The sequence below is a fragment of the Gigantopelta aegis genome, chromosome 14, assembly GCF_016097555.1.
Source record: "Gigantopelta aegis isolate Gae_Host chromosome 14, Gae_host_genome, whole genome shotgun sequence".
Lineage (NCBI taxonomy): Eukaryota > Metazoa > Mollusca > Gastropoda > Neomphalida > Peltospiridae > Gigantopelta > Gigantopelta aegis.
This window is the reverse complement of record NC_054712.1, coordinates 24,300,483-24,315,635: the sequence shown is the minus strand read 5'-3', so window position 1 is coordinate 24,315,635 and position 15,153 is coordinate 24,300,483. Positions and strand designations below refer to the sequence as shown.

General features: G+C 36.0%; 1 protein-coding gene across 2 annotated transcripts in view; it reads right to left on the bottom strand.

The window, feature by feature from the left end:
• Positions 1–741: 741 nt before the first annotated feature.
• LOC121388534 (lysophosphatidylcholine acyltransferase 2-like) overlaps positions 742–15,153 on the bottom strand; it is a 46,157-nt gene continuing 31,745 nt past the window's right edge. For both annotated transcript variants that reach the window (XM_041519907.1, XM_041519906.1), the window contains exons 6-13: positions 12,239–12,273; positions 11,691–11,745; positions 10,731–10,813; positions 10,345–10,470; positions 8,663–8,813; positions 7,121–7,219; positions 4,286–4,424; positions 742–3,067 (exon numbers count right to left, since the gene is read on the bottom strand). In XM_041519907.1, the coding sequence (XP_041375841.1) occupies positions 2,958–3,067; positions 4,286–4,424; positions 7,121–7,219; positions 8,663–8,813; positions 10,345–10,470; positions 10,731–10,813; positions 11,691–11,745; positions 12,239–12,273 (798 nt within the window). In that variant the 3' untranslated portion in view covers positions 742–2,957. The remainder of the gene's footprint in view (positions 3,068–4,285; positions 4,425–7,120; positions 7,220–8,662; positions 8,814–10,344; positions 10,471–10,730; positions 10,814–11,690; positions 11,746–12,238; positions 12,274–15,153) is intronic.

The window sequence follows — 15,153 nt, the reverse complement described above, 5'->3', positions numbered from 1 at the left end:
CAGCTGAGCCTAGAAGATTTTTTCCTAATAAATATGTACTCTGGTTACAATTAAGTAGACTATATAATTTGGCAGTGAGAATACAAAAATTATTGATGCTATTACATTATTCCAACCATATAAAGATATGGAGCTGAAGTAATACATGCCTTTTACCAGGCTCCACAAATTTCCACATCTCCTAAGTACAAGAGCTCCAATTCTGTGAAAAATTGCCAAATCGCCATGAAAGCCAAACTGGATGTGTAATAGTATGTGATAAAGCTAGACACAAAAATTCTGCTCAATATCTTGAGGCATCCCTAAAAAATACAAGCCTGGAAAACTGTATGCGAGACAGACAGACAGACAGGACAGAAAATGAAACCAATAGTCCAAACCGGATGGGGAGTTATGGATAAATGCAGAGGAAAAGAGAGGAAAGAGGCAGACAGAATAAAACTGGAACATATACAGGTGAGGATAAAGGCAGGGATAAGAAAAAGGAAAGGAAGACAAAATTAAAACAATGGAAAGGTTAAGGGTAATGATAAAGTAGAAAGAGGCAGAAGAAATAATAATAATGGAAAGGAGACAAGGATAAAAGTTAGTTTTGTTTAACAACACTAGAGCACACTGATTTATTAAACATTTAGTAAGTCTGACCTATAGACTTGTGGAAACCTGCTACATTTATTCATTAGTAATGAGGCATCTTTTATAGGCACTTTCCAAACAGGACAGCACATACCATGGCCTTTGATATACCATTTGTGCACTGGTTGGGACAGGAAAACATCCAATCAGAGAATGGGTCCACTGAGGTGATTTGATCCTATGACGCAAGCACCTCAGGCGAGCGCTCTACCGACTGAGCTAATTCCTGCCCACAAGTAAGGATAAAAGCGGGCAATAAAGTTTAATTTATTTTGTTGAGTACTGTTCGCTTGAACCAGTTGACAGTTCATTGAAAACAAGTTTCATGATCGAGTACAATGATAAGAGTTACTTTCCCTTCTAGTTTCATGCACTAATGATACATGGATGAATTAAGTAGCAGATTTGGTACCCCAACTCACACTGTTCATTTTAATTGTTTTTTAATTGACCAATTTGTTCCTACTGATAATCCATCATAAAATTTTATCCAAATGATTCCCATCACTAGTGTAGACCATTTTGACAATACATTGTGGCAATAAAATAAATTTTGGTAATAAAATACTAATAATATCTAAAAGGATTCGACATTAGTAGGTTCCAGAGAAATAGAAATAAAATAAAACATTACTTATTAATGCAAAATTTATGTATACCATAAAATACCGTAATTTTAAAATGGGCCCACAAAGAAAGAACAAACATTTCAAAACATTACAACATATATCTTTTGAATGACAAAAAGATCTAGTTAAAGATAAAATATTTGACTAGAGTTTATAAAATGAAAAGTACATAATTACTAAATAAATAACAAGTATCTTAAAACAATTTTCAATCATTACAAATAAACTTTGTGGAGCAAATCAAACTGAAAAGAAATATCTAAACATATTAGTAAGATTTTCCATGTCCGCTGATTTAGAGCAGCACTTGTTAATGGTCTGTAGCAGTAATGATCTACGGACTGGTGCCGATCTTTAACAGTATTGGTCCACTTTTTATAACAGTATTGGTCCTTTCTGTAGCAGCACATGTCCATGTATTAATGGTAGTTTAGAGCAGCACATATTCATGGACTGTTGCCATTCTATAGAAGCTCTTGTCTTTGGACTAGTACAGTATTTCCGCTACAATATAATAGACAAGCTCAGAATGTTAAAAGCAAAGCACAGCAGAATTAAAAAGGTAATGAGGTCATCCCATGTATCAAAATAGTTGAGAAATGCTGTAAAATGGGACAAACTGAACTATATTACATAGCCATTTGTACTATGAGGCCACTTGAATTAAAAAACTAAATGGATTCTCAACCTATTATCTGACTGCGTAAAGGAATGTTATTGACTTTATATGCTTTCTTAACAACTACTAGACAAATTATCAAAGTCAAAACTAATAAAATCTCATTAAATAATAATAATAATAAAAATGTATCTATAAAAATGTATCCACAAATGTAATACATCTTTTAAATAAAAAAAACCCAAGCGACACATTAAAATAAAATAAACAACTAAAATGACATGCAGTGCAATAATATCAAAGTGGTTTTAAAAATGATTTTAGCAAAAGCAAACCGTCTATCAAATGCTCACCAATATAACAACAGAATTACATTCACCACAAAAGTGTGTGCAATAAACAGAAAACAAAGAGAAATGTCACTGATGGCACTTTGGTTAGTAATAATGTGATTTAAGAAAACATCAATGTGAGTTCTGTGTTGAGAAAACATCAATGCGAGTTCTGTGTTGAAAAAACATCAATGCGAGTTCTGTGTTGAAAAAACATCAATGTGAGTTCTGTGTTGAGAAAACATCAATGTGAGTTCTGTGTTGAGAAAACATCAATGCGAGTTCTGTGTTGAAAAAACATCAACGTGGGTTCTGTGTTGAGAAAACATCAATGTGGGTCCAGTGTTGAGAAAACATCAATGTGGGTTCTGTGTTAAGAAAACATCAATGTGGGTTTTTTGTTGAGAAAACATCAACATGGGTTCTGTGTTGAGAAAACATCAATGTGGGTTCTGTGTTGAGAAAACATCAATGTGAATGTTGTGGTTGAGAAAACATCAATGTGAGTTCTGTGTTGAAAAAACATCAATGTGAATGTTGTGGTTGAGAAAACATCAATGTGAATGTTGTGTTGAAAAAACATCAATGTGAATGTTGTGGTTGAGAAAACATCAATGTGGGTTCTGTGTTGAGAAAACATCAATGTGGGTTTGGTGTTGAGAAAACATCAATGTGAGTTGTGTTGAGAAAACATCAATGTGAGTTCTGTGTTGAGAAAACATCAATGGACGGTAGGTAAGATCACTCGCTTTTAGTTTTGTCCGGCTGTCCATTCTCCACAGTCTGGTCTTGAAAAGTGGTAAACAATTTTGCATACTCTGGTTTCTTTGTAGCATAGTTCTTGAATTCATCTGCAAAAAATAAAAAAAAAAAATGAATGCCTTCAAATATAACAACCCCTGCAATTGCCTGTAATACTGTTGAGTTTGCTACAGTTTTTAATTCTCTACAGCACTCTTTTTTTTTTTGGCTATCGACTACATTTAATTCCCCATCCCAAATGTTAGTTTTTTTTCATTTTAAGGAGCTGTTCATATATTTTTTTTACAAGCATGTAAACTACTTTTTTGTATACCCCATTCCTAAAGTATACATCAAAAGTGTTGATTCTTTACCAAAAAATATTTTATTAAAAAATTTTGTTTGTTTTAAGTGTTTGCTGACATTAAAGCTTCTCCCTCTAGTACATGTTTTGCATGCTTTTGGAAATGTTGATAATTATAAGCAGCTCCCTAAATTATCATCCCAAATGTATATTAAAAAAAACAAAAAAACCCATCAATACCTGAGCAAATATAATAGCTATATTTATTTTAAAAGTTTATTTCACTGTGCTATACACATCACAATGTGTTTAGCCAGTACTCCACAGTTGATGTAACAAAGGCTCTGGGCCACGTTTTATGAAACAATCTTAACGCTAAGATCTCCTTAAGATCGCTTTGTCTGGACTGACACATGGCACTAACTAATGACCGCCGATAGTAGGGGTGTATAGTAGGTTAGGTGGTTACAAGTGCCTCTTAACAATGCCAGAAGTAACTACTGAACACTCTTCAAAGTGGTCAGACTAAGCCCACAGCTAAAAGCTGATGAAGAATGGCAGGTGTGTGGCACGGATAGTCACAAGAGACAAGCACATGTTGCGGTTGGAGAAACAAGGACTGGGGTGTGGAGGTGGACAGCTAAAGAAGTTGAAAGATAGGAGTTGACAGATCGAGCAAAAAATGAGATGGAATTCAAAGGAGAGAAAAGAAAAGGGGCAGTGGGATAAAAAAAAAAAAAAAACGGTAAAAATATCACTTCGGATGGTTTTGAATGTTCAATCGAATGACCAGAACAGGAATCACAAGATTCATTGGAAGTTTTTAAGTCATCTCATTGGCTGTTGTGATGTTTAGATCAGTCTACGTACATAGGGGAAAATGCCATTAGTTTGAGTTCAGGTTAAGTTGAAAAGTAAACATGTTTAACTTGTTACTGGCAATACAAAATATGCAGTAAAATAGATTTAAATTGTACAGCTCGTATTTTATTATCATTTTAACCTTCCACACAGAAAAACCCACCATATGAGATCTCGCCATCATGGTTAGAATCCACCTTTTCAAACAACTTGTGGATCTCTTCAGTCTCCATCTTGAAAGCATTGTGTAACACAGTGTTAAAATCTTCTTCACTAATGTAGTCATTCTCCTTTTGAAAAAGCTACAAGTAAAGGTTTCTCCATCAGTTTATTTTATATAATAACTGTTTGTAATTTTTTGCAAATTTATCAATATATAAAATTCACAAATTATATAAATCACATAGTATAGCAATTGTGTGGCAATCTTATTTCTAAATTTGTGACTGTTGTACATTGATAAAGTCATAAAAAATTAAAAAACATTCTTATAATTACAAACAACAAACATATTAAGTTCAAAATACACATAAATCAGTTTCTATGTCCATTCTGTGGCTCCTTTCATATAATAACTTCGACTGGATCAACCCCCAACCCTGCACAAGTGCCTGAATTGACAATCATAATAATATGAATAATTCACATAAATTATTATTTGTGATAAATTGCAGAAATTACTGCCATATATATATTAAGTTTTGGTTTAACAGTCTGAATAGTTTGAAGTACCATTTTTGACTTTCTCAACATGTGGTAACCTGATAACCTAAACTACCATTCTTGACTTTCTCAACATGTGGTAACCTGATAACCTAAACTACCATTCTTGACAAGTGGTAACCTAAACTACCATTCTTGACAAGTGGTAGGTAACCTGATAACCTAAACTACCATTCTCGACTTTCTTGACATGTGGTAACCTGATAACCTAAACTACCATTCTTGACAAGTGGTAACCTGATAACCTAAACTACCATTCTTGACATGTGGTAATCTGATAACCTAAACTACCATTCTTGACTTTCTTGACATGTGGTAACCTGATAACCTAACCTACCATTCTCGACTTTCTTGACATGTGGTAACCTGATAACCTAACCTACCATTCTCGACTTTCTTGACAAGTGGTAACCTGATAACCTAAACTACCATTCTCGACTTTCTTGACAAGTGGTAACCTGATAACCTAAACTACCATTCTCGACTTTCTTGACATGTGGTAACCTGATAACCTAAAACTACCATTCTCGACTTTCTTGACATGTGGTAACCTGATAACCTAAACTACCATTCTCGACTTTCTTGACATGTGGTAACCTGATAACCTAAAACTACCATTCTCGACTTTCTTGACATGTGGTAACCTGATAACCTAAAACTACCATTCTCGACTTTCTTGACATGTGGTAACCTGATAACCTAAAACTACCATTCTCGACTTTCTTGACATGTGGTAACCTGATAACCTAACCTACCATTCTCGACTTTCTTGACATGTGGTAACCTGATAACCTAAAACTACCATTCTCGACTTTCTTGACATGTGGTAACCTGATAACGTAAACTACCATTCTCGACTTTCTTGACATGTGGTAACCTGATAACCTAAAACTACCATTCTCGACTTTCTTGACATGTGGTAACCTGATAACCTAACCTACCATTCTCGACTTTCTTGACATGTGGTAACCTGATAACCTAAAACTACCATTCTCGACTTTCTTGACATGTGGTAACCTGATAACCTAAACTACCATTCTCGACTTTCTTGACATGTGGTAACCTGATAACCTAAAACTACCATTCTCGACTTTCTTGACATGTGGTAATCTGATAACCTAAACTACCATTCTTGACTTTCTTGACATGTGGTAACCTGATAACCTAAAACTACCATTCTCGACTTTCTTGACATGTGGTAACCTGATAACCTAAACTACCATTCTCGACTTTCTTGACATGTGGTAACCTGATAACCTAAACTACCATTCTCGACTTTCTTGACATGTGGTAATCTGATAACCTAAACTACCATTCTTGACTTTCTTGACATGTGGTAACCTGATAACCTAAAACTACCATTCTCGGCTTTCTTGACATGTGGTAACCTGATAACCTAAACTACCATTCTCGACTTTCTTGACATGTGGTAACCTGATAACCTAAAACTACCATTCTCGACTTTCTTGACATGTGGTAACCTGATAACCTAATCTACCATTCTCGACTTTCTTGACATGTGGTAACCTGATAACCTAAAACTACCATTCTCAACTTTCTTGACATGTGGTAACCTGATAACCTAAACTACCATTCTCGACTTTCTTGACATGTGATAACCTGATAACCTAACCTACCATTCTCGACTTTCTTAACATGTGGTAACCTGATAACCTAAAACTACCATTCTCGACTTTCTTGACATGTGGTAACCTGATAACCTAAACTACCATTCTCGACTTTCTTGACATGTGGTAACCTGATAACCTAAAACTACCATTCTCGACATGTGGTAATCTGATAACCTAAACTACCATTCTTGACTTTCTTGAAATGTGGTAACCTGATAACCTAAAACTACCATTCTCGACTTTCTTGACATGTGGTAAACTGATAACCTAAAACTACCATTCTTGACTTTCTTGACGTGGTAATCTGATAACCTAAACTACCATTCTTGACTTTCTTGACATGTGGTAACCTGATAACCTAAACTACCATTCTGGACTTTCTTGACATGTGGTAATCTGATAACCTAAACTACCATTCTTGACTTTCTTGACATGTGGTAATCTGATAACCTAAACTACCATTCTCGACTTTCTTGACATGTGGTAATCTGATAACCTAAACTACCATTCTCGACTTTCTTGACATGTGGTAATCTGATAACCTAAACTACCATTCTCGACTTTCTCTATTAGTCTTTGAGTCTAGACTCTAAAGGTTTTATAAGCACCATTTGTCTGGTTGTCAGCCTTCGACATATTCTTACCTTGAAGGCCATCTTAAGAGTGTTCTCTGTGTTGGCTGGATTGGAGACAAGTGAAAGACCAATGACGTATTCACGGAAGTCTATGGAACCAGAACCATCCTGAAATAGAAAGATAACAGAAAGAAGAAATGTTATATTTAATGATGCACTCAATACATTTTAATGTTATATGGCAGAGGACATAGGCTAAGGACCACACTGTTAATGAGACAGAAAACGTGCTGCCACCACTCCATGGGTTACTGTTTTTGATTACAGTAAGGGATCTTTTATATGCATCATCCCACAGACAATACAGAACATAGCACAGCCTTTTTACATCAGTTGTGGAGAACTGGCTAGAACATAAAATAGCCCAATGGACCTGCTGGTGGTTTTCAATCTTAGACTGATTGTGCATCAGACAAACACTTTACCACTGTGCTATGTCCCACCACCATCCTGAAGTAGTTACCCGTATATCAGTTCTTTGAAAAACACATACCATAAATCACTCTTTCCTTTCTTTCATTTCAACTGATGTCTAACAAGAGGCCATCCTGGAGTGGACGAAATACTATATTTCTAAAATATTAAAGTCAAAACTTAAGTCTTGCAATAGGAGAAGGAAGGTTTTATTTAATGACGCATTCAACACATTTTATTTACAGTTATATGGCATTGGACATATGGTTAAGGACCACACAGATATGGAGAGAAGAAAACCGCTGTCGCCACTTCATGGGCTACTCTTTTCGATTAGCAGCAAGGGATCTTTTAGATGCACCATCCCACAGACAGAATAATACATACCACGGCCTTTGATATACCAGTTGTGGTGCACTGGCTGGAGCGAGAAACAGCCCAATGGGCCCACCGACGGGGATCGATCCCAGACTGACCACGCATCAAGTGAACGCTTTACCACTGCGCTACAACAAGCCCTTGCAATAGGAGACTTCGCTAAACCTTCGCGTCTGGAATTTAAAGTTTTAAAAGCACTGAGCCCGATTTCAATTAAAGTCCAAAACGCACTAAAGCCATGCCCAAGTCTGGGTCTGATGAGTATGGTAGCAGTTTAAAAAGAAAGGCACTGAATCGAATGTAACAAACCACACTGTGTCTGTGCTGGTACCAACTACAGATGTGGCAGGAGGCAACACAAAAACATGTGCTATATTGTGACAGTGCCAGACCCTTTGCTTTGCTGTGTTTTAGGCTTAAGACTTGCTTCAAAACTAGGGGCGAGACACAGCCCAGTGGAAAAGTGCACGCCTGATGCGTGTCGGTCTAGGATCGATCCCCGTCGGTGGGCCCATTGGGCTATTTCTCGTTCCAGCCAGTGCACCACGACTGATATATCAAAGGCTGTGGTATGTGCTATCCTGTCTGTGAGATGGTGCATATAAAAGATCCTTTGCTACTAATGGAAAAATGTAGCGGGCGTCCTCTCTATGACTGTAAAAATGACCATATGTTTGACATCCAATAGCTGATGATTAATAAATCAATGTGCTCTAGAGGTGTCGTTAAACAAAACAAACTTTTTGCTTCAAAACTTACCCTGTCATACATTGCAAACACTTCCTCCAAGGCACTAGACTGAGGCACATGCAGGTATTCCGCAAATTCATTTATTGTGATAGATTTGCTTTTCCTTTCAGCTATTGAATGGAACTTCTCTAGGTACTTGTTCAGCTGATCGTAGCTGATTCTAAAATATACACACATTACATCAATAAAATAATGTTTGTTTCACAGTGATACCAACACATTGCCCTGGCCCTTCTAAATCCCCCTTACCATTCTTCCTCTGGGTCACAATTTTATTGCATTCCCTCAGTACATTTTAAACTATGGTTAATCAGTCCCCTACGCAGGGGGGGTGGGGGGTACGAGGGGTGCATACGCACCCCCCATAGTCTGCCGAGGTCCGTCGGTGGATGTGTAAAATTTTTTTTAAATAGTCCAACGATGTGAACTGTATGAAGTTTTCGCAGTTATAGTGGGTCCCATGTCATTATGCGCAGTAGAAATGTGCTGTAACGTAACCAATGTCGTTAATTTTTCCGCGAATCCGTTCTGATAGACACTAACTTCATTATCTCCCTTGACAATTTGTCGCACCATTTGCAACAAGCTTCTGCTGTCTGCTGTGGGTAAGTTTCACTAAAATTGCATGCTTTATGCTATGTCCAAGCCCCGATTATAGACCACAGTGTAAGTAAGATTATCTTAATTTGTCAGTAGGCAATAGGAAGCAAGTCAAATCGGTCCCTGTCCAAAACGGTCCCAGTGAGTCCAAAAGACCCGGTTTCAAAACGGCCCCATACTATTTATTTATTATTATTTATTGCTTTAGAAACAAATATTGCAATACTGAAATGTATGGCAATACCCGCCCCTACTAGGTTGACCCAATGATGTGATATACATGTACCAGTTTGCTGAAATTTTAAACTCCGACTCAAGCAAAATATACACTCTGTATCAAACAATTATTATGCTACTGTCTGAACTCGAGATTTCAACTATGGCCATATAAAAAACCAATGGTCTAGTGACAGACGATCATAACAGCTATGCATAGCAGTCACAACCTTCTGTTACCATGGATTTGTCACACGTCAGACTAGTCAGACTGCAGCAGACATGGGGTAATAACCTTTCTTCTACAATTTCTGTATAAAATTTGACATATTTTGAGGCAAAGAAACATTTTAAATTTACTTCCCAGAATACAGGAAAATGCATCTCCTGCATTCTAGATTTAAAAACATTTTGGGGGGGGGGGGATGCCCACGGACCCCCCTAGCAATAAATTTCTGTGTACAGGCCTGGGTTAACTGCTATCTAAGACAGTTATTTAGAAATTTGCTCTTGTGAATGAGATGAAAATTTAATGTGCTGCTGTGATATAGGCAACACCTACCTAATAGCAGCATGGGGTCTTTTATATTTACTTTCCCAAATTACATTACATATTAGAGTTTTTTTAGGATCTTTAATAAAATCAATGTGCTCAAGTGATGTCACTACACAAAACAAACTTTAACCATAAAATGTGCTGATATTTTAAAACAAATATCTGTCCTTTCTTCATCCACTGACACCCCCCCTCCCCCCAAGGAATGTGGATCCCTATCACCAGTTTAAAGATCATTGGTCTGAAACATTGCTAATAACAATTTTAATGTCCTCCAGTGTAAATGCATGCAAAACTAACAAATAACATTTCGACTTACCCAAGCTTTTTATGAAGCTTCATAAACTCAACAATTCCTGCTTCCATGGGCATTTCAAGTTTTGATGCAAGCACCATGAGGCGACAATCATCGTAAGTGTGATCAGTAACGGGACACCCTAAACATCTGAAAGAAAATTTCCACATTTTTAGTTTAGATTAATATCAAAAACAAATCTTTCTGAATTCCCATTGCTCTGACATCCAAAACATGGATCTTTAACCCAAGTATTGCTAATATTTCATTGACGATTTTGCTGGGAACACTTTTTACAATATGGAACACATTCTGATACAATTGTAGATCAATTATATTGTTCATTATTTAGATACCTATCTTCCTTTTTTGGTTATTGGTAATTTATATGGTCTTTTTGCTATACTTACTTTGCCATTACATCTCGAACATTATTTGCAAACAACTTTGCATCTTTCTTTTCCTCTTCATTAGGAACATAAACTGGTAAAAACTGGAAAACAAAAACATTTTTCTGGGAGTTCAAAATGAATGTATATAGATAACTTAAAGGCCAAATAAATTCTTTATACTTATAGTGATCATAATAAGCTATTGGATTAAGATTGGTAGGTGCTGGGTTAACATACCAGTACCACTTTCCACCTCAAGTGGAGTTTTAACAAGGCAATGGGGGAGACTTCTCTCTCAGTAACCACAAACAACTAAGTTGATGACAGATAATTCCTGCACCATTGTTTTTGCTTTAGTCACCATAAATAAAACATATCCAGTCTTTAGCATAAGTAAAAAATCCAGGTCAGCTGAAGATAATTCTCCTTAAATGCATCTTCGCAAGTCAAGGTACCATTTTGTTTAGTATCTTGAATTTTGAACCCTGGCACAGTTAAAGTTTGTTTTGTTTAATGACACCACTGGAGCACATTGACTCGTAGTCATCAGAGGAAACCCACTACATTTTTCCTAATGCAGCAAGGGATCTTTTATATGTGCTTTTCCACAGACAGGAAAACACATACCATGTCCTTTGTCCAGTTGTGGCACACTGGTTGGAACAAGAAAAACACCCAATCAGTATCCATCGAGGTGGTTCGATCCTGTGATGCAAGCACTCAATCGACTGAGCTAGTTCCCGCCCCCGAACCTTGGCATAGTTACCCACATAAACCGATTTGGAATTGATCTCATTGCATTGGTTCCCTATGGAAACACTTGGGCTAATCAACAGCTACTGGATATCAAATATTTGATAATTCTGACATGCAAGTTTTCAGAAGAAACCCAATATATTTTTCCATTGGTCATAAGATACTGGTTTGGTAATTGGAAAAAACCCACATAAATCAAATGAAAATTAAAGAAAGACACACCTCTATTTCCAAATAATTATGAAACTGGCACAGTGTCAGCCATAGCAAGGTAAACCTGTAATTAAAGCATAAACCCAATCAAATAACATAATAACAAAAATCTCTATTCCTGTCAGGAAAACTTTATTCTTCATTAGTCCATAATCAAAATAAATCCTGATTTACATTCCAGTCCACTCCAAAGATGAAGACCCAACCCTGGGGGTGTTTTTTTATTGACAAAACAAAATAAAAATAAAATATTTTAAGCATATTTATGATGCTCAATATGCAGGATTTCCAATGTCCTGAAAATATCAATTAAAAAATAAAATTTCATCCCAACCCTAAAATAAATTAGGATGAAAATCTATCATTTTATTATGGCGTTATGGTTCAAATGTAGTATGTCTCCACAAATTTGAAAACTCGATATTTCATCAATTTATTTATCAAGAATTAATGTCATTGGTGGACACCTAAAACACACTGAAATGAAAACAGAACATTTAATAAGTGAAATAGCTTTGCAACGTTTATTGACTACAAACGGACTGAAATGGACTTACGCTGAAGGTCCATCCCAGGTCCAGGTCACTGTGTCCTGCAAATATAAGACATCAACATAAACAAGCACTCTCACTAAAAGTTTGTTTTGTTTAATGACACCACTAGAGCACATTGATTAATTAAAGGCCATTAATTAATGGAATGTAAACGGCTATTGGATGTCAAACATTTGGTAATTCTGACATGTAGTCATCACAGGAAACATGCTACACTTTTCCTAATGCAGCAAGGGATCTTTTATATGCACTTTCCCACAGACAGGAAAGCATATACCACGGCCTTTGACCAGTTGTGGTGCACTGGTTGGAAAGACAAAAATCCCAATCAGTTGAATGGATGTATTCTGACTACTGCTAAAGCCATACATGTCCCCTACCAGGCACAACAAATGTTTATATCTCCTAAGTTTAAGGGCCATAACTCTGTCAAAAATGGGTAAATTGCCATAAAAGTAAAACTTGAGCTATAGACTTAAGACTTACGAGTATTTTTACATGCCCCTATACCACTAAGGTTTCAGACATAGTCTTGAGCTATAACTGTACATGATAAGGATATAAACTCAATATCTTAAGTCATTGCAAAAAACGTCCAGAAAACTAAATGTGGGACAGACAGACAGAAGAAACCTATAATATTAACCAAATACTCAGTAGTTAAGTTCTGAATAAAAGTTGATGTTATTTTCCATATAGTTACACACTTTTTACTGTTATATGATTTACTAGATTCTGACTAGCTGACATAACTGAAAAATGAAAGTTATCCTTCGATATGATGTAGAAAATTTCGTCATTCATACTAAACTGGGATGTCGTTATGCAAGATGGATCATGGAAAAAACAATGAAAAGAGATTTTTAGTGTATTTAGAACTAAAAGTTGTATGATTGTTTTTGTAATTTTTGTGAATTTATTGATGTGTAAATTTGGTATAGACAAAGTAAAGTTTGTTTTATTTAACGACGCCGCTAGAGCACATTGATTTTTTATCTTATCATCGGCTATTGGACGTCAAACATATGGTCATTCTGACACTGTTTTTAGAGGAAACCCGCTGTCGCCACATAGGCTACTCTTTTTACGACAGGCAGCAAGGGATCTTTTATTTGCGCTTCCCACAGGCAGGATAGCACAAACCATGGCCTTTGTTGAACCAGTTATGGATCACTGGTCAGTGCAAGTGGTTTACACCTACCCATTGAGCCTTGCGGAGCACTCTCTCAGGGTTTGGAGTCGGTATCTGGATTAAAAATCCCATGCCTCGACTGGGATCCGAACCCAGTACCTACCAGCCTGTAGACCGATGGCCTGCCACGACGCCACCGAGGCCGGTTTGGTATAGACATTAAGATATGCAATTTTATACAATTTGTGTCGGCTATACATTGATAAATTTACAAAAAATAACTAACAATTCTAATTAAACAGCTCTTAAATCTAGTACTTTTTTTCTTCTTCTCAATAATATATTCATATATACATGTATATAGAGAATAACTAGTTAATGATGTCAGATATCTGCTTTATCCTGTGCAGGTAAGAATGGGAAATTCTGTGAGGCTCTGCCGAATGGAATTTCTCAATAGGCTTGAACAGGATAAAGCAGATATCTGACATTAGTAACTAGTTATTATTTTTATCCGGCAGACCATAAAAATTAAGGGAAAAGCTATTATTATTTTTTCTTTCTGCAGATTGCACGATGACCTAAAGGTCAAATGAGTAATTCTGTAATGTCGTATGACTGACGTTAAAAGTCATAATCTGCTAGTATACGTTTATAACTTTGCTTTAATCAGCCATCATAATCTGTTAATAGAAAAAGGTTGCAGGATAAATATATTTATGTATCTATATTCATGCATTATGAAGAGGATGGTTAATTTTCACTAATATTTCACTACTCCATTACAGGCCTATGTTTAACTTTAGTATATAATATATGATAGGCTTAGTATCTCAATAAACACAATTTATCTGCTGCCTACATAAAACCTATACAGACTGAGTCAACACAAATAAGTATTATCCTCCAAAAAGTTACTTTGTTTTGTTTAACAACACCACTAGAGCACATTGATTAATTAAAAATTCATACAGAAAATATACTCAACAAAATTAAGTGCCAGTAGATATTTCCTGCATTTTTCCTTTTTATACGGTAGAAAATACAAATAACCCATTATGTGAACTATTTTTCATGGCTCACTGGTCAAAACTTAATCAAGAAGTAAGTTTGTTTTGGTTAATGACACCACTTTTGCACATTGACTTATTAATGGTCGGCTATTGGATGTCAAACATTTGGAAATTCTGACACATGGTCATCAGAGGAAACCTGCTACATTTTTTCTAATGCAGCAAGGAATCTTTTATATGCACTTTCCACAGACAGGAAGCACAGGAAGCTTTTGACCAGTTGTGGTGCACTGGTTGGAACGAGAAAACCCCAGTTTATTAAGAAATTAAGACCTTAAAATTTGCATTAGTGCAGTTTGGGTTGGGGGATGGGGTGGAGGGTGTTAAGCAATTTTATAAACCCACCATCCACAATATAATATACAATTTCAAACATGCATGCAATGAATGAATATATATATGTATGTGTGTGTGTGTGTGTGTGTGTGTGTGTGTACATATAAAAAAAAATATATATACACACACACACACTCACACACACACACACACACAGGGGGAAAATGCAGTTGGAACAATAATTTATAAATGATTTTTTTTCTTTTTCTGAGCACCAAACAAAATTTGAAAAAATTGGGTCAAGAAGAAACCTAAATGTATTTAATGATATTGAATGAATAAATGGATGAATGGATGAATGTTCAATGACACCCAAGCACCAAGAAGAATCAACTGTTGGCTATCAGACATGAATGTGGTGAATAATGCATGAATGT